At 42.7% G+C, this 24,859-nt stretch overlaps 1 protein-coding gene across 1 annotated transcript; it reads left to right on the forward strand.

Moving 5' to 3' along the window:
* Window positions 1–318: 318 nt before the first annotated feature.
* On the forward strand, window positions 319–24,859 carry foxk2b (forkhead box K2b). Its single transcript, XM_080009014.1, has 9 exons — window positions 319–645; window positions 4,510–4,704; window positions 12,307–12,460; window positions 13,243–13,389; window positions 14,951–15,144; window positions 17,380–17,582; window positions 21,548–21,787; window positions 22,610–22,816; window positions 23,904–24,859. The coding sequence occupies exons 1-9, from the start codon at window positions 359–361 to the stop codon at window positions 24,116–24,118; spliced, it is 1,842 nt and encodes a 613-aa protein (XP_079865140.1). The 5' UTR covers window positions 319–358; the 3' UTR covers window positions 24,119–24,859.

The raw sequence follows: 24,859 nt of genomic DNA on the forward strand, positions 1-24,859 counted from the left end.
AGTCTGCCCTCGGACCGACGCCCCCGTGTGATTGGCGGACGCCAGCGCGGCCTCGCCGGTCTCCCCGTCCCGTCCGATTGGCCGACGGCGGCGTCGGTCGGGGAGGGCCCCGCCCCCCCGGCGCCGTCCGATTGGCCCCCGTCCGCTGAGCCCTTTCTCTCGACGGTGGTGGGGTCGGAGCCGCCGCTGTCCCTCGCCTCACACGTTCCCCCGTTAAAAAAAAAACAAACCAAAACAACAAAACTCTCGCGTTTTTGGGGTCTGATGCCTCGGTTTCAAACCCTTTTATATTGAAAGGCTTTTCTTTTATCACCCCGACTCGGTAACCCGTTTAAAAACCGTTAAAAGGAAGAAAAAAATGGCCGTGGTGGCGAGCGGATCGTCCGGGCCGGTCGCCCGGCTGGAGGGCCGCGAGTTCGAATACGTGATGAAGAAGCGCTCGGTGAGCGTCGGACGGAACTCGTCGCAGGGCTCCGTGGACGTGAGCATGGGCCACTCCAGCTTCATATCGCGGCGGCACCTGGAGATCTTCACCACCAGCGGGGACGGCGGGGAGTTCTACCTGCGGTGTCTGGGCAAGAACGGGGTGTTCGTGGACGGGGTGTTCCTGAGACGGGGCGCCCCGCCGCTGCAGCTGCCCAGGATGTGAGTGCCTCTCCCGGGGGGAGGAAAGTAACATGTGGATGCTAATGCTAAAGCTAACGTTAACACCACAACGACGTTGTTTTGAATGTGCTGGCCGGGACCACGTGTTTTAGCCTGTTAGCTTGAGCGGAGCATCACAATGTGTTCAGATCAGATGGATACTTTATTCAGACCTTAATATAACGTATAAAATGTTAATTATTTGGTCCGACATTAAATTATTTTAAATACAAAATACTGGCAATAAACAATAATATTTCAATGCACAAAAAAGTACAGTACGAGTCGACATTTCGAAATGTACAGCAGAAAATTGGTCGTGTGTGTGTGTGTGTGTGTGTGTGTGTTTTGGTTTACAAAAAACACTTTCATATACAAGGAAGTTCAATGAACAGTTGGCTTAAAAACAAGCTTAACGAAATGATATCATATCTTGTGTATATATATGTATATATATATATATATATATACACAAACGGCCAACTACATTTTCATATACAAATAACTTCAATGAATAGTTTGCTTAAAAACAAGCTTAACAAAAATATATATCTCATAAGATATAATTTACTATTTTAAACTGAACTGTTAATGCAGGGGTTTATTGTTAATCCTTACGCTTATTGTATATTTCCAAATATTTCTATCCTTTTTTTAAATTCTTAGCTTTATTGCATATTACCTTTTTTGGGACATTTCTATCCTCATTACTTTTTATCATTGCCTGTTGTTTTGGTATAAGCTGCTGTAAACACTGCAGACCACCCCCCCCCCCCCCTCCCTCCATGGGTCATTGAAGTATCTAAAATATTTTTGAGCGTTAACGTTGAAGGTATATTTCATGTTGTATATTCTGATAGTTCCGTCGACGACACCCAGGCGTCCTTTAGAAAGAGCTTGCGTACAGTGCACGGACCCGGCGCATGGGAGAACGCGTAGCCGCGCTGACCCCGGGAGGAATTGCTTGGTTGTATTCCAGAGATTCCACTATGATGATGTAAACAGAGAGAACAGAAGGACCCCACCTCCTCCCGCTTCTTCACCTCCACACCCACAGAACCTTCCCAGCACAGTTACTCTCCCACCCAGTCTGGTTTGTTTACGTTCTGTGAGATGTTGACCCTTTACTTACACACACACAGACACACACACACACACACACACACAAAAAAAAAACAAAAAAAGGAATTATAACACATTCCACCGTTTCTTTGTCACCGAGTAGGAAACTTGAGTGTCGGGCGAGCTTGTGTTGCCATCGGTACAGAAGCATAGCAACTGTGATCCAGACTTTCCCTTTTTTTCAGTTCTGGCTTCATTGTGCAAGAAGAATGAAGGGGTGTGCGGGGGGGTTGTGTTGGCAAAGAATTCTTGATGAAAGCATTGGTGCCTGTGTGAAAAAAGGAATTGCTTAACCACAAGTATAGGGCTTTCCATGTTCATTCCATTTGGGGCGTTTGTGCAAAGTTGCCGGTTTACAATACCTGTGTCACGTACTTTTGATGTTGAATTGAAGAAAAACAACATTGGAATTTGCTTTCATTCATTCTAAATGAAATCGTGCCGAGGTCCTCTTTAGCTTGTAAAATGGAAAGGAAACTTCTTTCTCACCTGACGATGAAAATGGCAAACGAAAAGATGACAATACGTTCAGATTTGTCTCCCTTTTCTTGTACACGTGTGGCCTTATTTGGAAATGTGAGTGTATTTTTAGCACTACAAAGGGACTTTTCCTGTTTGTGTTGTCATCAGGGATGTTTTGGTAGCTGGGTCCTCTTATGCTGCTTAGAATGTGTTGCTGTTGCCCCCTTGCAGTTCCTGGTCAGCCAGTGCAGGATGACCTTCTTCCTCGGGAGGAATTTATCACACTTGTTATGTGCCACGCTGGTCAAGCACCCCGGCAGTAACAACAAACACTCAAGAGTGTGTGTGTGTGTGTGTGTGTGTGTGTGTGTGTGTGTGTGTGTGTGTGTGTGTGTGTGTGTGTGTGTGTGTGTGTGTGTGTGTGTGTGTGTGTGTGTGTGTTATGGACTGCAGCGTGTGTAACACTCTGTGGCCATGGGTCACTTTAATTCAAGTTGCTGGAAAAGTAGACTTTTTATTTTCCTCTGGTTAGTGTGAAATGGCCCCAGGAATGCACCATTTTTGATTTCTCTCAAGTCAGATGTTCATTGGCATCGAATGCTATCCAAAATAGTTCCCAGGTCACCTCCCCGTCATTAGCGAATGCCCAGTGTGTGGTTCTTGTCTACAGCGGTAGAAACTATAGGCCTACCCTGACTCAAAATGGTGTAAGGAGACCACATGCATAATTTAATTGCCCCCTCCCCATCACCACCAGTTGGGGCTCCAGGAAGCTTGCCCTTGTTTTGTTTTTGTTTTGTTTTTTTCTAATTTGAGATGTGGGTGTCAGGAACTTGGCTCTCTCTGCCAATGCCAGCTCTTTTTTGGGGGGCTCAGCAACAAAGTACAGTGCCTGGCACCCTTAACCAAATGACTAATAGTGGTGAAAGAACACAAGGACTGTGGAAAAAAATATTGGCAATATCGGCCCTCTTTATCTAGGATATGTCATCAGCTTGTGGTTGCAGTGATTTAAGCTGTATCAAGGTTATTGATGTAAATTAGCATGTAGTGTACTGGGCAATGCAAATTAACTCTATCGACGGCTCCCCACAGTCAGACGGTTTGTGAGACATTTCCTTCATTCTGAAACGTGGTGACCAGTGGTTATCTTCGCTTTTACTGACATACTGGGCCTCCCTCCCTGATTCGTCAGAAGTTTTTAACTATGTACGGGAACTGAAGCTCCATTAAATACGCAATGGAACTCGTTAATTTCACAGCCAGGAAATTTCTGGCCTCTAGAAATTGCTTTGAGGTGGTCAGCTACAGTGACGGGAAAGCATCACTGACCGTTGCAAATGCTAGTTAACGCGTGTTAACAAACATCGGCTACCTTAATTAACCGGTGACATAGCTGTGACATTCCACATATTTCTCCAATCCAAACAAAAGTAACATTGCAAGCAATATCAGCACAATTGCAGAAATAATCACCTTATATGTGTAATAAGCGAGCACTTTCAATAATTCAATACTTAAATTATGACCGCAGATATTTTTCCCCCGACGTATTTTTCAGGTTGGGGAAATGGGAACTCGGAAATGATGACCGAATTTCTGGTTTTTAAAGATTTGACCGTTTCATTCCTTTTCGCACGTTATAGGTTGCTTTTTTTTTTTGCAGATACTTTCGGAGATGCAGGGGACATACAAGTGTGTGTTGTCATTGGTTCATTCTGTTGAATTCTCTCGACGCAAACGGCACGCTATTTGTAGAGATTTATCTTAGAGCAATAATAAGATGGCTATTTTATCTTCATCTTCAAACTCTGAACCCGTTAAAACAATGGGGGAAAAGCAGTGCACATCACCAGCCAGGGCATGAAATGAATGCTGCTGTTTACATGGTTCAGAGAGGAGTGTGCCCCAAGCATGTGTTTGTGTTTACCAAAACACCTAAAATTAGCTGTATCCACCAGTGAGTCTATGTCCCCTCTAGAGCTCTAGCTTCCCCAGAGTGGGGGAGGCTGAGGTAAGATTAGGTGGTTATTAGCGATGTAAATAAAAAACATGTCAGTACGGAACTAGTTGGTTATCCCAAGGACAGATTCGGTAGTTGGTGTACACGGAAAGCTTCTCTGTGATGCTGGACTGATGATGAAATGAAAAGCTTTTGACTCGTTGGATTTTAGTTTTCCTCCGTACATTTTCAATGGTCATTTTCATTAATCTTATTTTCTCTCTCGTTTTTATTTTTATTTTATTTTATTTTTTTTCATTATTTAAAAAAAATTTCAGGTGCACTTTCCGGTTCCCCAGCACAAACATCAAGATCAACTTCACAGCACTGTCCAGCGGGAAGAAGGTGAAGCGTGAGGCCCCGGAGTCCCCCATCAAGGTGGTGCAGCCCCAGATTTCCCCCCTGACCATCAACATTCCAGACAACATCGCTCACCTCATGAGTCCCCTGCCGTCGCCCACCGGCACCATCAGGTGAATAGCACGTTAGAGTACACCCTGGTTTATATGTATATTTATAACAATGGGAGCTTATCAGATCTTAAGCTTGTCTGCCGGTCCTGAAAAATCTAAAAATATCGAAGCTGTACTCTCATCCATAGAACATGTACTGGGTTAGGGCTGGGTATACGATGCAGGATCTCACAATTTGATTTCGATGCAAGGAATCACAATTCGAAGCAATATCGATTACCCCCGATATCAATTCGATGGATCACGGTACAATTCTATATTCATATATTGACATTTTACACTAAGGTTGGGGGATATGTCGAAATTTTCCTACCAGCCACCATCAGCCCAACAACCGGCGATGGCCGATATATTCGCGTGTTTTGGGAACCGCGCTCACTGATCGGGCTTGGATGATCTCCTGCTTCTTGTCACGTCTGTCTGCAAAAATATTTTCCAGTGCTGGTGTAGAAAGTCTCCATCTCCACTTGGCCTCAGACAATTCTTTGCAACGCTCATGCAGAAAGAAACTGGCAAGACTTACACTGGTCGAAAGCATCAACACAATCCAAAAGCTGCACATGGGTTGAAGCTGATTGGATCTGCCCAATAATCCCTCCCCTGATTGGTGGACTGTGGTGGATAGTAATGGAGCTTCTGATTGGGAAACTGGGTGTGACAACATTCATTGTGTTTATCAAAGCCAAGTGGTTTGCCAAAAGCGAGGGCTATCCAACAAAATAAGCAGCGCGTGGGTTGATTTCACCAGGAAGTAAACGACAAATTAGAAGCGACGCGTATCATCATGCAGCGACACGCTAGGTTTTAAAGATGGGTTAATTATTTGCAGAGGAGGACAGACCATTAAATTAGCAAAATAAAAAATCGTCCAAAAAGCAGATATATTCGTCTCATTGCCCATGCCTATTTTACACCTAATATGAATCTATACCAAATTGTTTGAATACCATCTCACGGCTCCAGAATAACCTTTTCAACTAGTTTTCAACTACCCAACATTTTAGGAGCACCAGCACAAAATTTAGGAGCAACACTGAAATCAACATGCAATGCAACACATTCATATTTTTTCCATCTTAACTGTATTACTGGTAAATGTTTTGGTAATAAATAGGCAATTTACAGAAATAACAATGTGCGGTTTTATTTTAAGAAGGAAGAAAAAAGTCACAAAGTTTAAAATAGTGCTTTAACAAAAAAAATATTAATTGTAATTTTTTTGGGGTTCTTTTTTAAACAGACACCAAACAATAAATGAACAAATGTAACCATGATGTATGTGGTCAGTACATTAGTCCTTAACAACCACAACACAAGTCAACAAGGAACTCCCTCTTATACGCCTCTCCTTCCCCTCCCTTCAGAGCTCATCCCCCGAAGAGCTACTCAGGCTTGGGCACCTCTGAAGGCCAACCCGTGTAGTTGGATCTTCTGGCTCTTTTTCCCCGACTGAACCACACCTGTACGGCCTCCTTGGCATCAAACTCCTCCAACCTAGTTCCCTCCAAGACTTATTCTAATCTGCTCACTGTGTCCACACGCAGGGACCCCCTGATATCGGATTTGATCCCCTTCTGTACTGAGAAATCCCCTTCACACACGGGGAGGACGAGCATGATGTGCACGAGATGTAGGATGCTCTACAAAGGAATTATTTTAAATGATTCCAACTAAACCCAGCGTGTCACATGTTAACAAATAACTGACAGTTTGTATGAACCGGATGTTATCGGTAGTGAAGACTTTCACGACCTGCCTCGTTTATCTGATTGGCCATGGCACCGTAACGAGCTAGCCAAGTGAGAAGGCGCATGGGAGAGGGAAGGAATTTCAAGTGGCGCGCTCCAAATGATAATGTTTAGCGAAGGCGTGTGCGGCGTTTTGGGAGCACCGGAGGGCTGGATATTTCAATAGGCAGCTCGGTCGAGGCACCGAAATCTGCATTGCCGTCCGATAGACACCGATCATGTAGGAACGGGTGCCATAGTGGTACCGGGTTTTAGTACCCAGCCCAAAGAATCCCGCCCGTGATCAAGGTTTGAGTCAAGAGTGTGCACGGAGAGGAGGGGGTGTTCATAGAGGGAGAGAGAGAGGGAGGGGGGCGGGGCGTGCCGCTCGAAGCTCTACAACGAACATAAGATTTTACCCATTTTAAGTAAAATAAAGTAAAAAAAAAAAAACATGTGCCAGTCAATGTTGATATTCTGCACAAATAAATCGTGGGAATGGGGAAGACTGCGAGAGCCTCAGCCTACACACACTCACCAGTAATGCCTCCCTCCCAGTGTTTCACATGATATACGATGATTTAAAAAAAAACAAACGGCATATTTGCAAGTCGCGCTGGTTTTCCTAGGTATACAATTTATTAGCGCTGTCTCCAAAAAGTGTGGAGACCCTGCATCTGGTCTGTACATCGCAAAAATGTTTTTCTCAACAAATTCAGTCTTAATACAGAAAGGTCTTTTATATATATTTTTTATATATGTGTGTGTGTGTGTGTGTGTGTGTGTGTGTGTGTGTGTGTGTGTGTGTGTGTGTGTGTGTGTGTGTGTGTGTGTGTGTGTGTGTGTAAATATGTTTTGAAATCGATTCATAATTTCTAAAAAATAGAATTGCACCGCACCCTTCGAGCGTCGTTCGTTTTGTTTTGTCGGCAAATGTCAATAAAGATGTAGTAAGAGCAGGTTAGGAATTATAAAACACCCGTCTCAAATATGGTGATTGTCCTGTCGCGCCAAATTGTATTCCGTTATTTAGAGTCGTTGGCACATTTCAGATAAATGCTACAATTGGTTGAGAGTTGTGTTGTAATTTCCATTAAACAAGGCATGTGAGCGTCTTTTAAAATGAACCTCGTAAAGATTTGAAGCTGCCCCGCGGTGAAGAGTGCGGTGCGCATGTGTGTGTGACGGAAGAACGTTTCTAATCTCTGTTGGGAATCTGCCAGCTCGGTCGGGAGGGTCGACTTTCATGTCTTAGCAACTTACACAATCTTACACAATCTAAAGGAACCGGCGAAAAGTCGGCCATTTGCTTTAGATCCCTGGGTGAGAAACGTGTCCGGATATTTGTGACGCAGCTTTGCTAATCCAGACATCGCTTTTGTTACTTGAGGTTAAAGTCTTAACTTCTCATCATTTGTGATTTGAATTTATACATTATACCTGTCCGTCTTGGAGTCTGCCCTTATGTGGAGGATTTAGTCATTTTCTAAATTATGTGACCAGATAAATGGAAACAAGTCCGCGCAAATAGGCAAACAACCGGTAGAGAGTCGAAGGTAAACGTTTAATTACGTGCATTTGCACTGACTTGTTGGCACACGGATAACATAAACTAACCTCCCAAAAGCCCCAAACTGTTTTTTCTCCTTGTCTTTCTCTTTGTATCTACCTGTCCAATCAGACCCAAATTGTGTGTGTTTTTGTCCGGTTGGAATGCCGTTCCAACAGGTATTTGCAGCAAACGCCACGAACAATGGAGCGGCTTTTGTACCAACACGTTATTTGAAATTGAGAATAGACTTAATTTCTTTTGTCATCGTTTTTGCCTGATAAATACAGCAGGAATATCTTTTCTGCCATTTTGCACCTTATGTTTTCTCGCTGTTACCCCTCCTCTGCATGGATAGTATAACAAAACAAAATGGAGGACTGGAGAAGGCAGTGTGATTCTTCTGAGAGGTGACGACAAACTGAATATTTGATTACGATGTTAAATTAGTTATCCCTTTTAAAGTGTATGTCACGGCCCTGTTGCCAAGTTTTGCAAATAACTGAGCGAGCCCCCCCCCCCCCCCCCCCCCCAAAAAAACCCCTTCCTTCTGCTGCGATCATGTGCATGGGTGGTTTCCCAACAAGTGTTAAGTCAAATACCCGAGTCACACAAGATTTAGGAAAAAGCAAATATCAGAGCAGCAGTACAAGCTGCTGTTGTTTACATTCTGACTTGTTGTCAAATTGACCCGTGTCCGCCCGACAGGTCCTCAGGAAAATTGGAATGAAGTGGATAATGGAAATGGGCAATATGTTGATGCGATTCATATAGATATTGTGACGTGAGACTAGATGTCGTCTGGGATTTTGGTTATCTTAATGATGTGATATAAGGAAACATCTTTGAGGCTGCATTTACAGTAAGTCAATGCAACTATATAGACTGTTATAAGAGTTATAATTCAGTGTTTTTCAACAAGGTATTGCTCTGAACATTTATAACATCAACAAATAACTTCTTCTTTGAACATTAGAAATTCACTTCAAGTACATACAAAAAAGAAAAATTGCGATTTTGTGTTGCAATATAAAAATTGCAGGGCTGCACTAAATCATCGGTTCTGGCCAGGAGACCAGCCCTGTGTTCGTCAAAACAAGCTCAAGTTTCAAAGTGAAAATTATTGTATCATAGTAGGAAAGTGGGATAGCCTTGTGCTGTGGGATCATTGTTTCATTGTAGAAAGTGTGCAGTTGCAGAAAAAGGGTTGGAAAACACTATTCTAATCCATTGCCTGGTCATAATATCCACCTCAGTTTTGATCGTTTTTCAAATACTTACAAACTGCAGGTAAAAGAATCTTATGAAATGGTCACCCTCTAGATATCGTCAAATTATAAATATCAAGGTATTCAATAAGGTAACACTTCATTAATGTCCAGAGGAAAATTCAGCCGTTACGGCGGCAAACACTGTAGTTGAGAAAGAGAGAGAAATTAAAATGAGATATGAAATATCAGCATTTCCGTTATCTTGTAATTGCCGGATTGTGACCGGGGAAAATCAGGAAAGTTCGACATATTGAAATCTCTCCAGTCATAATGTCCAGTGAGAATAATTCCTTCCCAGCACAATTTGAATTAGTGCTGGGTGGATCATTTAGATAAAAAAAAAAAAAAAAAAAAAGTCAGCGGATCTGTTCATTTCCGCGCTCGGCAAGTTGCGGCGCGAAGCCAATCTGTTTGGACGATCTAAAGATGACCGTTCAGCTCTGGCCAATCACGTTTAGTTGATATAGAACTGAGCCCCGCCCCCTCCCCCGTGGACAGGTTGTGCGTGTAAACACACACACAGGGAGCGGAGACCAAGCACAGCGTCCAAAAGAAAAACAGAAAGATGATGTATCATTGACAACAGAGACGCATACATCCATAGTTTGGCGGGGGGGGGGTTTAAGTTCCGACCCAAAGCAGATGGTAAATATTCATTGTGTAAGATGAATAAAGACGGGCAACAGCACAAACTTTATTATTTATTTAGACCTAGTTGTCATATTCTTTTTGATTTGATCAAAATGTTATTCTAGTGAAATGTTTATTAAAGCAGCTTGCACTTGTTGCTTATTCACAAACGGAAATTGTTTGATTTGAAGAAGTTATATTCGTAATATAATTTTTTTTTTAAATGGCGTTAACTGAGGGGACTTATTTAATTATTTATTTGAATATTCAATCAAAAATATAATAAATCTACATGCCTTGATGATGTTATGTATATAGCCTCCTTATCAATTGTTTTTAAGCTCAATAAACACAGATGATATTTGACCGGAATCCCTCCCGTTTGTCCGGGAAATCTTCCAGGACACGTTGACCGGTAGCAATTTTTTCCGAACAGAAACTCTGGAAAGAACACACACATGTACGCATCCATCCCCACAAGGTAAAAAGCAATACAAGCAATAAGCACTATGCTTACTGGTGACTAGCGAGCCCATTATGCACGAGTATCACTAAGTACCAGTTACAGTATTGCAGCATTACTAACAAAGTTGTGTACAGCAGTACATAATAATGTAATAGTACTGGTCCTAATATAACAGCACTCCTAAGAACTAACAACAGTGATTCTGTAACACAAATATTGTGATGTTCTCTTGAAAAGATGGGTGTTTTTTAGATTTTCCGATAAAGTGAGCAAATTTTTTTTAATTCAAATTTCTGGAGAAAACCAATGCTTTACTCGAGCACACTGCCTTCCAAGACCACAGACCAGCTTCATGGTTTTGTTGGAGACTCCCGGGTGTTGGTGGTTACTGTAGGATGGTCCACCATAGGTCATCCTCTCATCGTGGGCTGACCTTGGGCCGAGCCTGATCGGGGGCGGGGGGGGAGATCAGCTCTTCCCCCAGACGAGCTTAGTTTAACAGAGAGGAGGGCCACCAGAAATCCTCTGAACCTTCTAGTCCGACAGATGGTGAAGAATTAACCTGGTACGGGCGGATCTCTGGTGGCTTCCGAGGGTTTAGGTCACTCCTGACGTGGGCCTCCCTTCGCCGGCAGGTTAAACTGGTGTGTGTGTGTGTGTGTGTGTGTGTGTGTGTGTGTGTGTGTGTGTGTGTGTGTGTGTGTGTGTGTGTGTGTGTGTGTGTGTGTGTGTGTGTGTGTGTGTGTGTGTTCAGTTTTCAATTATCCTTCGAGTACTTAAAAAATGCAGTGCATGTGGAAAGACCGAGCAAGCTCCTACTTAAACGTCAGCTTGCTTAGTACTATCTATACACACACACACACACCAGCCAACCGGCACACAATTTATGCACCAACCACGCAATTCTTGGTCAAAATACGCAGGTTTTGTTATGTGTGTAAGTGTTGTTAATAGGATCAAACACAAGAGGGTTTCACTTCTGTGGGTGTGGTGACCGATCTGGGTATTTTTGACTGGAAAGGCGGACCCCGCCCCAAACAATGGAAACGGCATATAGAGGAGCACATGCATAACGCAAATACATTGAATTGCTGTTTCTTGTAGAGAGTATCAAATATGGGATTGATTTTTATAATCTCACCATTTACCACTTTAAGTACTTCTGATGTATCTATGTATTTTATCTATGTCTCCAAATTGAGATTTTCAATTTCATTAGATAAAATTCGAAGACCTTTCTTTTTTTCCCCTCATCAGCTATAGTCATAATGGTTAAAATGTGTATCAAAAGCCAGGCTGAGCAATGCTGCACGGACGCTCTGGGTGTTTCTGTGCTTGGGCTTTTTTCTTCTGAATGTTTTCTTTTTGTAACGGTGGTTTCAGTTGCCAGCGGATGTGACTCAAATGTCATTGAAATGTCAATGTGTTTCTGATCATTTCAGTTTTAGCAATAACTCATTGGTATTGTTTTGTTTTTTTGTTGTTGTTTTTCTCTCTTTCTTTTTATAGGTTTTGTATCACATTGTGGTGCACACTTTTGATGTTTTGTAATGATAATGATTTGTAATTGATATCAAGACCTAAACATTTCTTACAATATGAGGTCTGAGTATTTAAAACAAAAATTTCTATGTAGAATTAAGAAAAAAGCCTGATCAGAGAAGAACATGCAGAGCGGACATTTTTTATCTATGTAATTGTTTGAGATATTTTGTTTATATTTATTCCACTGCAAAAAATAACATTTATAATGATTAAATGTCACAGACTCAAAGTTACTTATTGAGAAACAAGTTTTATTTCTTCAGAAATCATGGTGTTAAAAAAAATATATACATTTTTAAATCGAATCGTGAACTTAAAAACAAAAGTCAATTTGAATCGTGACACCCTTAGCACGTGTGCCATAATAAAGGGTTATAAGGCGTCACTGACAGTCATATTGTGTTTTGCCCACAGTGCTGCTAACTCGTGCCCCTCCAGTCCACGGGGCGCCGGCTCCTCAGGCTACAGGATGGGCGGTCGGATGGTCAGCTCTGCAGAGCTCCAGCTGATAAATGATAACTCGCAGCCCGAGAACGACAAAGAAGCCTCCGGAGGGGACAGTCCCAAGGTAAGGGCATCAAACATCTTATTTGCATCACCGTGTCAACCAGAGATGAAGAAAGAGGATGATCCACCACAGCGCTAGGTGGTGGATGTGGAGAGAGCTTAAGTGAACGAGGCAGTCGCTCAAACTGCACTTTTGAGGTTTTTTGTTCCAGATTTGTGTGTGTGTGTGTGTGTGTGTGTGTGTGTGTGTGTGTGTGTGTGTGTGTGTGTGTGTGTGTGTGTGTGTGTGTGTGTGTGTGTGTGTGTGTGTGTGTGTGTGTGTGTGTGTGTGTGTGTGTGAACAACAACAAAATGCTTTGGAAGAAACCACTCAGGATTTTTTGATGAAGCTCCAGACCAACTTTATCCACTCGTAGCACTAGTCGAAAATTTAAGGAGCCACCGGCACAAAATTTAAGGGCACCGCTAAAAATCGAAATGCGACGCTTCACATTCAGACAAAAAACATGAAGTTAAATTGTGCTTTTTTAAACAGACGCCAAATAATACATTTACAAATGTAAACATAAGGTATGTGGTAAGTCAGATACAGGACCTCTGTATCTGACTGAAAATCTGGCGAGGAAATAAAGCGCTGTAAAAACGCGGTACAATTATTATTTTTTTTATTAAAGACAAGTCGGTTTAGTAACCTGACAGCAAGTCGGGGAGTTGTGTTTGTGCGGCCATCAGTTTGACAATATAAGGCAATGTTGTTTTTTGATAACTGAATCACTTCAGGAGGTAACATCTGTTTTATTTTTTTTATCGTTTTGCTCTATTGTCTTCTCCTCTTCGCTGCAGGACGACTCCAAACCTCCGTACTCCTATGCACAGCTGATCGTCCAAGCTATAACTCTGGCTCAGGACAAGCAGCTCACCCTAAATGGAATCTATACCCACATCACAAAAAATTACCCCTACTATAGGACTGCAGACAAGGGCTGGCAGGTGAGTGTTTTCCATGTTATTATTATTATTATTTTTTCTATCTCTGTCAATTTGTCATTTAAAAGACTGTTGCCTCCTGGCAAAAATCCAGCTGAAAATGCCTCCAAACATTCATCGCGTAGCTGAGAGACTTTTTTTCTTTCATTGGGCACGCGGTCTCAAGGCACATTCTCGCTCCGGCGGGTGAAAAAATATACTGTTATAAAAAGTTGTTTCACAAAACCTCTCTGCATCAAACCACAAAAGGACTCAGACAGGCTGAGCGCTCAGACTGAACGCTCAGACAGGAATTTGCAGTAACTGCTGCAACGTGCCAGATGCTGCACTATCATTTACATAGCTGCTGAGATGTCAGGCTCTTAATGGAAGTAGTCCGCACTCTGAATCCTTGTTTTGGAAACGAGGAAGTAAAGGCGGAGAAAGCCTTTCTGGTTTGAATGGTGAAATTCCCCTTTGCTTGCCAAAAATAGGCAGAGGGAGCAATCTTAAGTGATTCAACCTTTTTAGAATACAGTAACATGCGTATATGTATGATGCACAGTGATTGTGCGTCATCGCCTTGAAATTCATTTTTCTCATTTTATTTGTATTTTATTTTGAAATCCCTGAATTTCTCCCATGGGGTGAATAAAGTCTTATATGATCCCTATATTATCTATATTGCCCGGCCCTAGCAGGTCCTTACCGTATTGGCCCGTATTGATATTCGAGGTCTCAACATTTAAATGTCAATATACGGTAGAATAATAGAAAAAACAAGTGTATTAGGATTGTCTCGATCCCCTTCCGCACACATATGCCGACACACGGCCCTCATCCGATCCACCGCTCGCTCGGCGTTGCTGTCGTAGTTCACTGGGGCCCGAAATTCTTCCCAGGCGGCTGAGTTAAAAGAAGCAGGCGGCTCCTTGTGTGCCAGACTCATTTGCACTCGCCACATTGTGACTGACTCAGCTGAGCTTAGCAGGCTGCTAACGGCTGTTTGGTTCCTGACCAGTGTTTCCGGGTGGAACTGGTGCTTGTGAAATTATTTCCCGCGTCGACCTTTAGTCGGGTGGACACTGTGATTTGAAATGTACGGACGGTGCGTCGAGCTTTGACAATTATAACATTAACGTCTCGTTATTTGAACTGATCGGAACCATTTTGCAATGTGAGGATTTTGCAACAAATAGAATGTAGACTTGGGATGTTTCCGTCATTTGGGGCCGAGAAAATGTACTATCCGAATTGTTCCAATATGCAATGCCAATTAATGTCTCTTTTACACTATCATATACTTAATAGTGACATAAGATCAACAAAAAGGACGATGAATTTAGAGTTAATCGTCAGTTAAAATGTCATGATCACAAGAGCCCTGATGCTCGGTGAATTTCTTTTTCTACTTCGGGACGTTGCTTAGCTGCTCATTCTGCAGGGAGGAACCTTATTTCGGACCCCGTTTTGATACGATTTAGTCTCTGGGAACCCCGTTCCCTGACCCCCACATTGAGAACCGATGCATCAGATGATTATTTTGGCACATCCTCATCTGTGTGCGTTTTCCTTTGTCTTTCAGAACTCGATCCGCCACAACCTGTCCCTGAACCGCTACTTCATCAAGGTGGCGCGCTCGCAGGAGGAGCCAGGCAAAGGCTCCTTCTGGAGGATAGACCCCACCTCGGAAAGCAAGCTCATCGAGCAGGCCTTCAGGAAACGCAGGCCCCGGGGCGTGCCCTGCTTCCGGACACCCCACGGACCCCTGTCCTCCAGGTGAGGGGGAAATCCCAACATGGAGTCTACACAGTTGTAGTCTCAACGGTGGCGACCAGGGATTTGTATCTTGTCGTAGACTTAACGTACCTGTGTATATCTCCCTTGTTTTTGGGAATGCGATTGTTTTATTGTCTTTTTAATCTTCTTGGCGTTGTTCGGGCTAAAAATATCTGAAAAAGGCAACCACAGTACGCAGAGATGTGGTTGAGGTCTCGTTGGAACCGAGACGTTTCAGATGTCATTGGAATCTGATCAATATCGATGTACTTTTGGAGAAGCTATTGGTGGAACAACTGTTGTAATTTTACCTGGAGTGGAAGGACGTTGGCGTGACTCGATTGGTTTGAGGAGTCATACAATTCCAAGCTTCATGTCTCGGAAGTCGTTTGCGTCCAGCGACCTGCGTCCTGTGGACTGCATAGTGTTTGCTACACCTAGACCAGTGATACTCAACCCGCGGCTCATGAACTGCATGCAGCTCTTTTGTGACTAGTTGCGGCTCTTTAAAGTGTTATTTAAAATAAAAAAATTTAAAAAAATCTGAAACAATATTTTAATAAATTTTGTCTGAGACACTGCAGTATTCAAAACTGAATCTTCCATTAGACACGTACATCTATGAAGGCTTCGAGAGAGAGTGTGTCTATAGAGATTCCTGTTCGTGATCAATGATGTGTTGACTGAGTGATCAATGGCTGATCACCTGGTTTCCACTGGTGATTTTATTATTAATTATTCCTGTTTATTTTATGACCTTTTTTAAGTAATAACCTGGAGCCGCAACTTATCACTTGCCCACCGTGTCCAGATCCTACACAGGCTTCCAGGCTACCAGGACCACAGCCCCCATGCAATAAATAAATAGAAAAAAACGCTTTTATATCAATCCACATTTTTTTATTGAAGACATTTAACTTCATTTAAGTGCGATACTCCAGAGGACACAGCATCTACCGCTGCAGCGCAAAAACCCGGCAGCCGCAGCAGACACGCGCAGTAGAATCGGCTTGTCGCTTTCTCTACGTGACTTCCGGTTTGGTTTGCCTTCTACCATATTCAAGATTCATGATGTAAACCAACTGATTCCTAAAATTCAATTCAGTCAGTAGAATAAAATAAGGGTTAAAAAAAAAGTAATATACAAAGTAGGAATACAATATAGAAATAAAAGGAATAGACTTTTTGCTATGACTATTTACTATATTTACTATATACAGATATGTGCAGTGAAGTGGCATGTGACCAAAGCGAGGTAGTGTGTGAAATATACAGTGCAGTATACAACAGTACGGCACAGCAGTACAGTAACAGTCCATGTGAATGCAGGGCAACCTATTCTAGCGCGCTGGAGTGTGAGGAAATCTGTGACAATCTGAGCAAGAAGCTGGTAATAAATATATCGTAATAATAATATTTTGCATTTATTGCATAAGTTGTGCTTTTCATTCCTATATAATATGTTACGAGTAGCATTTCTTTGAAGGCTACTTACTTTAAAGGCTCTTCTTCTTCTTCTTCTTCTACTAGAAACGGTGCACGGTCATAATTCTAGACGTAGGTCCAGTGAGCCGTCAAAAAGGAGATGCTTCATTTAAAGTAAACATGTCTTTATTTGACAGCGACCCACGATCACGACAGGTTTTCCTCAGTGCGACAGCACCTCGGAAACCTGTGATACCCAACATGTCTAAACTGGACCCCATGTACCTGCAGCTTTATTTTTCAATATTGTTATCGATAGTGGAGAATAACACCACCTCGCCCAATGAGACCCTTTTAACCGTTTTCCGAGTATTGTGGGTCATCAGACTTTGTTTTTTTTTACAGCTCGGTGCCCGAGGAAATAGTGCGTAGCGACAGTTTAAGCACAGATTAGTGGGTCACTATTTTGAGGACCTGATTTTTTTTTTTTTTTTTTTTCCAAACAGTGAATTAGGGATCTACTGAAACAAGGTGAAAATATCTATCTGAGAATATCCTCAAAACAAAAATGCCAAACCAAATGATATTAAGTTGGTTAATAGATCTTTAAAACACAATGAAATCATTATGTTATAAAGGTTCCACACTTGAGTGCGCCCTCATGTATTCAAATGAAAGCAAACCGTGTATTATCAAGCTCTTATCACAAGTTCCTTTGCCCTCATGCATGTTTGTCTGTACATATAATCAACAGTGGGTGTAGGCTCCCAGATCTTAAATTCACTATATTTTTTGTGACCCGTTCCTCAGGAGCGCCCCAGCTTCTCCCAGCCACACCGGGGTCCTCTCGGCCCACTCCAGCGGCGTGCAGACCCCCGACAGCCTCTCGCGAGAGGGCTCCCCCGTCCCCTCGGAGATGGAGCCGGCCCCCCCGCCCCCCATGCCCACCGCCACCGTGGTTCAGCCCAAACTGGCCGTCATCCAGGAGGCTCGCTTTGCACAGAACACAACGGGTATGTGGTCCGATACTCAAGCTTTGTGTCGGCGAGAATCTGCAGACACAATATGGAAAAATAATATAGTATATGATGGATCCTGCTGTCTTGAGATTGGATGCAGTATTGACAAACAAGCAATCACAGTTGTGTAGTGTGTAGGGCTGAAGGATTTGGGAAAATAATCGAATTGCAATTTTTATTTTTATTTTATTTTTATATACCAATATATCGGGAAAGAAAGGAAAGAAAAAGTGCGCTCCGATTTGATAAGATATCATATAAAGTATTACGATATTTACAATGTGTTCACTTCATTTATCCACTTCAGAGGGCAGAACAATTACCGGCACCGGCACTTCTCACAACCTGCCGGTAGCCGCGTCGGTACGCGCCCCATAAGAGTAGTTAACATCATGGATATGATGTCTATGAGTACAATTAGGTACAAACAGTCTGATTAGAGAAGAACGTACAGAGCGTACACTGACTTGGGGAGCGGAGGAGAAGAGACGCACTTGCAGTAGTGTTGAAAAGAGCCGGCTCTAACGGACCCCAAAGCAGTTATTTTATCCATTAAAATTTTATGAAATATTTTGTTGATATTTATTCCACTACATAAAAAATAACTTTATTTTTAATGGACTGGACTCAAAGTTACTTATTGAGAAACAAATGTTTTACTTTACAAATCAAGACTCTTAACAATCGCATTTGTGAATTCGGAGAATCGTGACACCCCTAACAGAGTTTCCGTTATCCATTAATTACTGGTTTTTGACCGGGAAAATCTGTTAGTCAGATATATTTAAATCTGTCCGGTCATAATGTCCAGTGAAAATAATTTCCTCTAAGCACAATTTTAATTTGTGCTGGGTGATAAAACCATAACGATAATTATCACAATACTTTTTTCCTCCAAGTCAAAACAAAACTGACTCGACTATTTCGATGAAAAAAATATCCGCAGATCTGTTCATTCCCGCGTTCGGTAAGTTGCAACGGAAAGCCAATGAGTTTGGGCGATATAAAGCTGACCTGTCATCTCCAACCAGTCATGTTAATCATGGAGATTAGCCCCACCCCCTCCCTCGTGGACAGGCTGCGCTTGTAAACAAACACACGGAGTGCAGCGTCCAGAACTCGGAGAAGCAGAAAGATGATGAAATGTGGCAACAATGACACACACGTCCATAGTTTGGAGGTTTTTTTTGGGATATTTAAGTTCTGACCCAAAGCAGACGGTAAATATCCATTATGTAAAATATGTCAACAAGACGTGAAAACTTTTATAATTTATTTAGACCTACTTGCCATATTTGTTTTTTGATTTTATCTCAATTTTATTTTGGTAAGATTTTAATTAAAGCGGCTGCACTTGTTACTTATTGATCATGGATGGAAGTTATATGATTTTCAAGTCATAATATATGCGTAATATTTATTCTTTCATTCATTCATTTATTTGTTTATTTTTAAAGAGCCGTTTACTGATGGGAATTATTTTGAATGTTCAATGAAAAATATTATAAATCGACATGCATTGATGAGTTCATTCTCTATATAGCCTACTTATCAGGTTTTTTTTTAAGCTCAATGAACACAGATAATATTTGACCGGGATCTCTCCCATTTGTCCGGGAAACTGAAATCTTCCACGGCATGCTGACCGGTGACCCTTTTTTTTTCTAAGAAACTCTGACCCCTAATAATTAATAATGAAATAACCAGAGGAAACCAGGCGATCCGCCGTTGATCACTCAGTGAACAAATCATTGATCACGACCAGGAAACAGATTCCACGGATGTGCTTCCTCTCGAAGGGGGGGACACTAGCAGCAGCATGGGGTGTCCATGCCGGGGAGCGGGCGATGTTCCTCCGGTTTCGGAGACCGGCTCGGGACAATGCCGGAGTGGCTCGGAGCCCAGCGGGGAGCATGGGGGAGCTGCTCCATGCGCAGTCGGTGCTGGGGAAAAAAAATGTGTACATTGAAAATGGAATCGTGACCTTAAAATCGAATGTCATATCAATGACACTAATATTATATTTGAATTCATCAAGATCACATTGAAAATTTCTTATTTTGTTTGCGTGGAGTCCTTTAAAATTGGAGGGGGTGCTTAACTCGTACTACAAAGTCCTTGAAGTACAATCTGCTGTGTATGTAAATGGGTTGCGTGCCTCCGTTCACTCCATATTGTTTTAGTTTTTAGTCACTACCAAGCAACTGCAGCTTTCCTGTTCATTATCCCCAAATTAGATTTTGATTCTGTGACCATGGTGATTTATAGTCACCACTGTGTTGCTGGCACATTAGATTGAAAATCAACCCAGACACTCCACAGCAGAAGATTGGGAGGGAAGTGAATGTGAAGGAAACTAGTTTAAGTGACGACTCATGGAAGGTAGACATGTATTTTTTTTTTTTTTTTTTGTTGTTTTTGTTTTGTTTTTTACTGAGGCCAGGCCACCTATGTCATGGAACCAGGTAATGTTTGTTTTTTTAATTTTAATTTTTAATTCCAAAAACATCCACTAGTGGGTATCACACCTCGCTTGGCTTGACTGTTCAAATTCTTGTTGCTTAAAAGTGTGGATGTTTTTATTTTATTTTTATTTTTTTTGCAATGCCATCATGAACAGCACTTTTTTTTTTTTTTTTTTTTTATACAATGAACACTATGGGTGGGACAAAATAGCCTACCCTACATTATTGATACACTGGCACCAAATATTATATTCAAATATTTTTATGAAAACATGGTGGCGCCCTAAACTAGTGGTGTAACGGAATGTGGATGATCCGTTATACGCACGGACCACCCCCCCCCCCCCCACGGTTTGGCACACATGTGAACCGCGCATAATTAAAATAAAGATTTTAGCCAACAGCGTAACATCACCATATCTGTGTAACTGAAGAAGAAAAAAAATACCACCAAGGCAAAAAGCAGGAATTGTGTATTTATCCACCGCATTGAGGTGTGAGTTTCACAGAAGTTGACAACTGAGATGAAAAACATGTATGACAAAAAGATGGCCAATGTTTAAAAAAAAAAAATGAAAATATACAAATGTTCAATCAATACTCAGTTGTTAAATTGAAGCACGCACGATCCCTTCTTCCTTTTAACATGGTAGTGAATGGACAAAATATGATTAGATCCGCTTCCAGTAACAGAATTGAATTCCAATGAATAACTAGTGTCATGTTTAATTATACACATTTATAACAAACCCAATTTCATGAAAATCGCTTCAGAATTAAGCTGCAGTCAATTTAGTGGAGACATCTGCATCTGCTCAATACAAGCGGTATTGTTTACTAGCGGATCACGACCGCTCCAATATGGCGGCCGCGCAGATGTTCTTTTTTTTCCCCCTAGTGTGAATGAATAATAGATATTATTTTAGACTCGATTTTGGAGTGTAAGAAAATATTGGGGGCCCCCTTGAGAATCCTATTTCATTGTTTACAAATCCTGTATCAATTCTCAAAATAGCAATATCATATTAGCATTATTATTTACCTAATTATAAATAATACACACACGGACAATCCTGTCGCCAGAATCCCGCCAAAACACAGCCTTTTCAACAGTTTCTTTCAAAATATGAAACATTACATTGTTAGGGTATTACTGTAATTGCCATAACAATGTGATATTTCATATTTTTGAACGTGTCATTGTGTGTTTCGTCGTTTCACACTTTAAGCTAAAGGGCATTTATTACTGCACGACCCATCTTTAACACTAAAAAACACAAAATTGATAATATAGAAAAGCTAAAAATAATAATAGTTAAAAACAACTAAATGGCCCATATAGGAGGTAGGCATTGTGTGCTTTCATATCTAAATGAGTTATTTCACATTCTCTGTGAATTTGTCTATCAATTCATTTTTGAACATGTCTTGTGGCGGTTTCATGAGAACGACTCTTTTTGGGAACGCTCTTCCCCTTCACTGGCTCCCCTCCAGGTTCCCCAGTGAACAGCCAGCCGGTGCTCATCGCGGTCCAGAGACAGTTACCTCAGACCCTGAAGCCGGTGGCCTACACCATGGCCTCCCCCGTCAGCACCAGCAGCTCCCAGCCGACCTTCCAGGCGGTGCACGTCCTCCAGCAGATCCCGGCCGGCTCCTTCAGCCCCGCCCTGCTCGCCCAGACCGCCGCCATCAAAAGCGAGCCGCAGGAGAACGGGGAGTACGCAGAGGTCAAAGGTGAGCGTTTGGGTCGGAGTTTGCCGACGTGCGAGAACATCCAGATCGGCGAGTTTTATGTCAATAGCATTGGGTTACGGCTGTTTGAGGACTGTTTCTTACTGCGTTTGGACACCAGTTGAGAAATACAAGGTGATGGATTTCTTTATGAGGCTGAGGAGCAAATAATAGAAGTGGTGGAACGAACATGAAGTGAATGGAATGTAGCAAACCATCTCGGTATGACAGAAATATAATTTGATACTAAAAAAAAAAAGATGGAGCTGGCACTTTTTAACATTTTCTTATTGTTTAATCCAGAATCTTTTTTTGTTTATTTTTGGGGTTTTTTTTTTCTCCCTCATGGTAGCTCAATTTCTTCTCGGTCCGAGCACTGGAAGCGGCATGGATTATGGAAAAAGACACTTTTAATAGCAGATTACTGTGTGTGTGTGTGTGTGTGTGTGTGTGTGTGTGTGTGTGTGTGTGTGTGTGTGTGTGTGTGTGTGTGTGTGTGTGTGTGTGTGTGTGTGTGTGTGTGTGTGTGTGTGTGAGACAATGCGATTACCAGTATATTCAATTAATAAAGATCACATTATATTCGATTTGCGTCCTTGATAATGAAAACAAAAATGGTGTTTAAAGTCCTTGAATTACATTTTGTAATGCCTGAATGAACCCTGTTAATGGTATGTCAAGTGTATATATATATATATATATATTTTTTTTTTTTGTGACTCATCACTCATGTCAACATTGGAAACACAAGGGTTAAATCGGTGATGAGCGGTGTTGCCTGGCGTTGTGGCCGCTCTTCACTCCCTCTTCTCTCCCTCCTCCCAGTGAAAGTAGAGCCCATTCCCACCATCACCCACGCCTCTATAGGCGGCTCGGGCTGCATCATCCAGAGCGGCCAGGCGGCCTCGTCCCTGCAGACGGTCACCATCGTGCAGCAGCCGCCGCTGGGCCAGCACCAGCTGCCCATCAAGACCATCGCACAGAACGGAACCCACAGCCTCACCTCGGCCCTCCAGGCACAGGCCACTTGCGGTGAGATTCCCATCCCCGATGACCCGTCCCGGGGTTATTTTGCCAATAATGACCGGCTGGCTGCTCGTTATCGCACTTATTACACAGCTACTCGCTATGTCGCTTCGTAACAATGCATCGAGCTGGAATATTCATTTTCGATGATGTCATCACTAGCATGCGTGGTTTGAGAGCTTCCGCGAAGAAAAATTGTTTGACAACAACAGATCTAACACTACGACGGCGCCGCGAACCTATTCACCGACAAAAACAGCTTCTCCCGACGCCTTGACTGGAATTCATTCATTCACAAGATGTGGCCGCTAACTCGTGCTGGTCCTGTTGGACCCAGTGTAGTTTTGGCGTCACATCCGTCGCAGCAGTCGTTCAGTTTTAGCCTCGGCTCCATGTGAATCATATTATTCCTATTGAAAGGGATGCGCCATTTTTTTTTTTACGGGGATTTGCTTTTGATAGTACTTCCCAATGTAGCTGCATTTGAATTTTAGGCCTCCCTTTTTAAAAAAAATAAAAATAAAATAAATTTTTATATCTGCTATAAACTCAGTGAGTATGACTGAAATGATTAAACTTTTGAGATTTCCCCGGAGTTTTTAAACTGGCTTAGAAACGTTGCGTTGGCGGTAGAAATACTAGAACCGGAATACAAACAGGAATTTTTATTTATTTATTTATTTATTTTATTTTAAAGAGAAACTTGAACAAAAGTTTAAAAGTTTAAAGAAGCGACTTCAGGTTATTTGCGATGGTGAAGCACTGTCTCTCTAGCTTTAACCATATAAAACGTCTTCTTCTAAAAGGCCCCGTCTCTGTATCGGAGGGGAACCACACTGTCTCTTGGTTCCGTTTTTGGTTTTGTACGAGTAGGAAACTTAACGAAAATCTTTTGGAAAACGACGGGGTGTGTTCTTACTCTACCTGCCGTTCAAAAAGGCGAAACTGCTCCATCATTTCCCCCCCCCCCCCAAATCAGTCCACCGCGTAGGCCAACTCGAAAGTTGCGCTGCAAGCCCTCGCCTTCGAGACTTTAAGATTTTAACTCGCGCCCTGCCCTAAAATAACGGTGATGTGTGTTGTGTCATGGCAGCCGTAGCGAGCCCGCTCCACCTGCTGGCGGCCCACGCCTCGGCCTCGGCCTCGCTGCCCACCAAGCGGCAGAACGGGGAGCAGCCGGCCGGCGGGCAGCCCGACGCCAAGCGCCTCAAGACGGAGGAGGAGGAGCGGGAAATCCCGGACCCGACCAGAACCGCCCCGGCGGACTCGGACTCAGCAGCTAACGACCAAGGCAACCACGTCAACTAGTCTTAACCAACAACCACCCACGGAACCAACCCCCACCCTCCCCCTCTAGGTTATTCTCATTTCTCCCCCACGTCCAGTTTGGTTTTGTTTTGTTTCGTCCGCCCGCCTCGTGCTCCACATCGTGTCTCTTTTTGTTTTGTCGTCCTCTCCTTCTACAATCAGCTCCCGAGGTGCCAAACAGGGAGGAGTTTTAGTCCCTCCCCTCCCCTCCCTCCCCACCTTCCACTTTGGGTTATCTCTCCCTGCATCGCAATGAGGAAGAAAAAAAACGATTCAAGATTACGTACAAGACTCCTTTAAAAAGGGACTGGGACAGAAGATGAATTGAAACAAGGAAACAAAGGAATATATATGTTAAGCGGGGGGGGGGGAGAAAAGCAAAAGAAAAATAGCCGAAATGAAATGGGATCAGGATTAAAAAGGACAAAAAAGAAGAAGAAGAGGTGCCCCCTCCCCGCCCTGTGAGACATTGCCACTGGAAAATACGAGTGACCCAATCAAGAACCACAGGAAGCCTTAACAAGAACCATCACCTCCGAGAGAGACCTCAACCGACACACACGCCGAGTTCCAAATCACTCACGCAAACATGCCCCCCCGACCACAGAACCACCGCAGTTTGGGATGTCTGCATCCGCGCCCCCCGGATGTAGCAACGCCCGACAAAGTACAAAATACAAGATGGCCGACACTACAGCGAAACAAAGTGATGGATTTGGAACGCAGCCACCGCTCTGGATC

This window comes from Zeus faber (assembly GCF_960531495.2).
Source record: "Zeus faber genome assembly, chromosome: 11".
Taxonomy (NCBI): domain Eukaryota; kingdom Metazoa; phylum Chordata; class Actinopteri; order Zeiformes; family Zeidae; genus Zeus; species Zeus faber.

Excerpts from the sequence above, each read along its gene's own strand:
- foxk2b (XM_080009014.1), top strand. The coding sequence starts at position 359 with ATGGCCGTGGTGGCGAGCGGATCGTCCGGGCCGGTCGCCCGGCTGGAG. Across the intron at positions 4,705-12,306 it reads TCGCCCACCGGCACCATCAG|TGCTGCTAACTCGTGCCCCT; the intron begins GTGAATAGCACG and ends TTTTGCCCACAG. Across the intron at positions 15,145-17,379 it reads CACGGACCCCTGTCCTCCAG|GAGCGCCCCAGCTTCTCCCA; the intron begins GTGAGGGGGAAA and ends CCCGTTCCTCAG.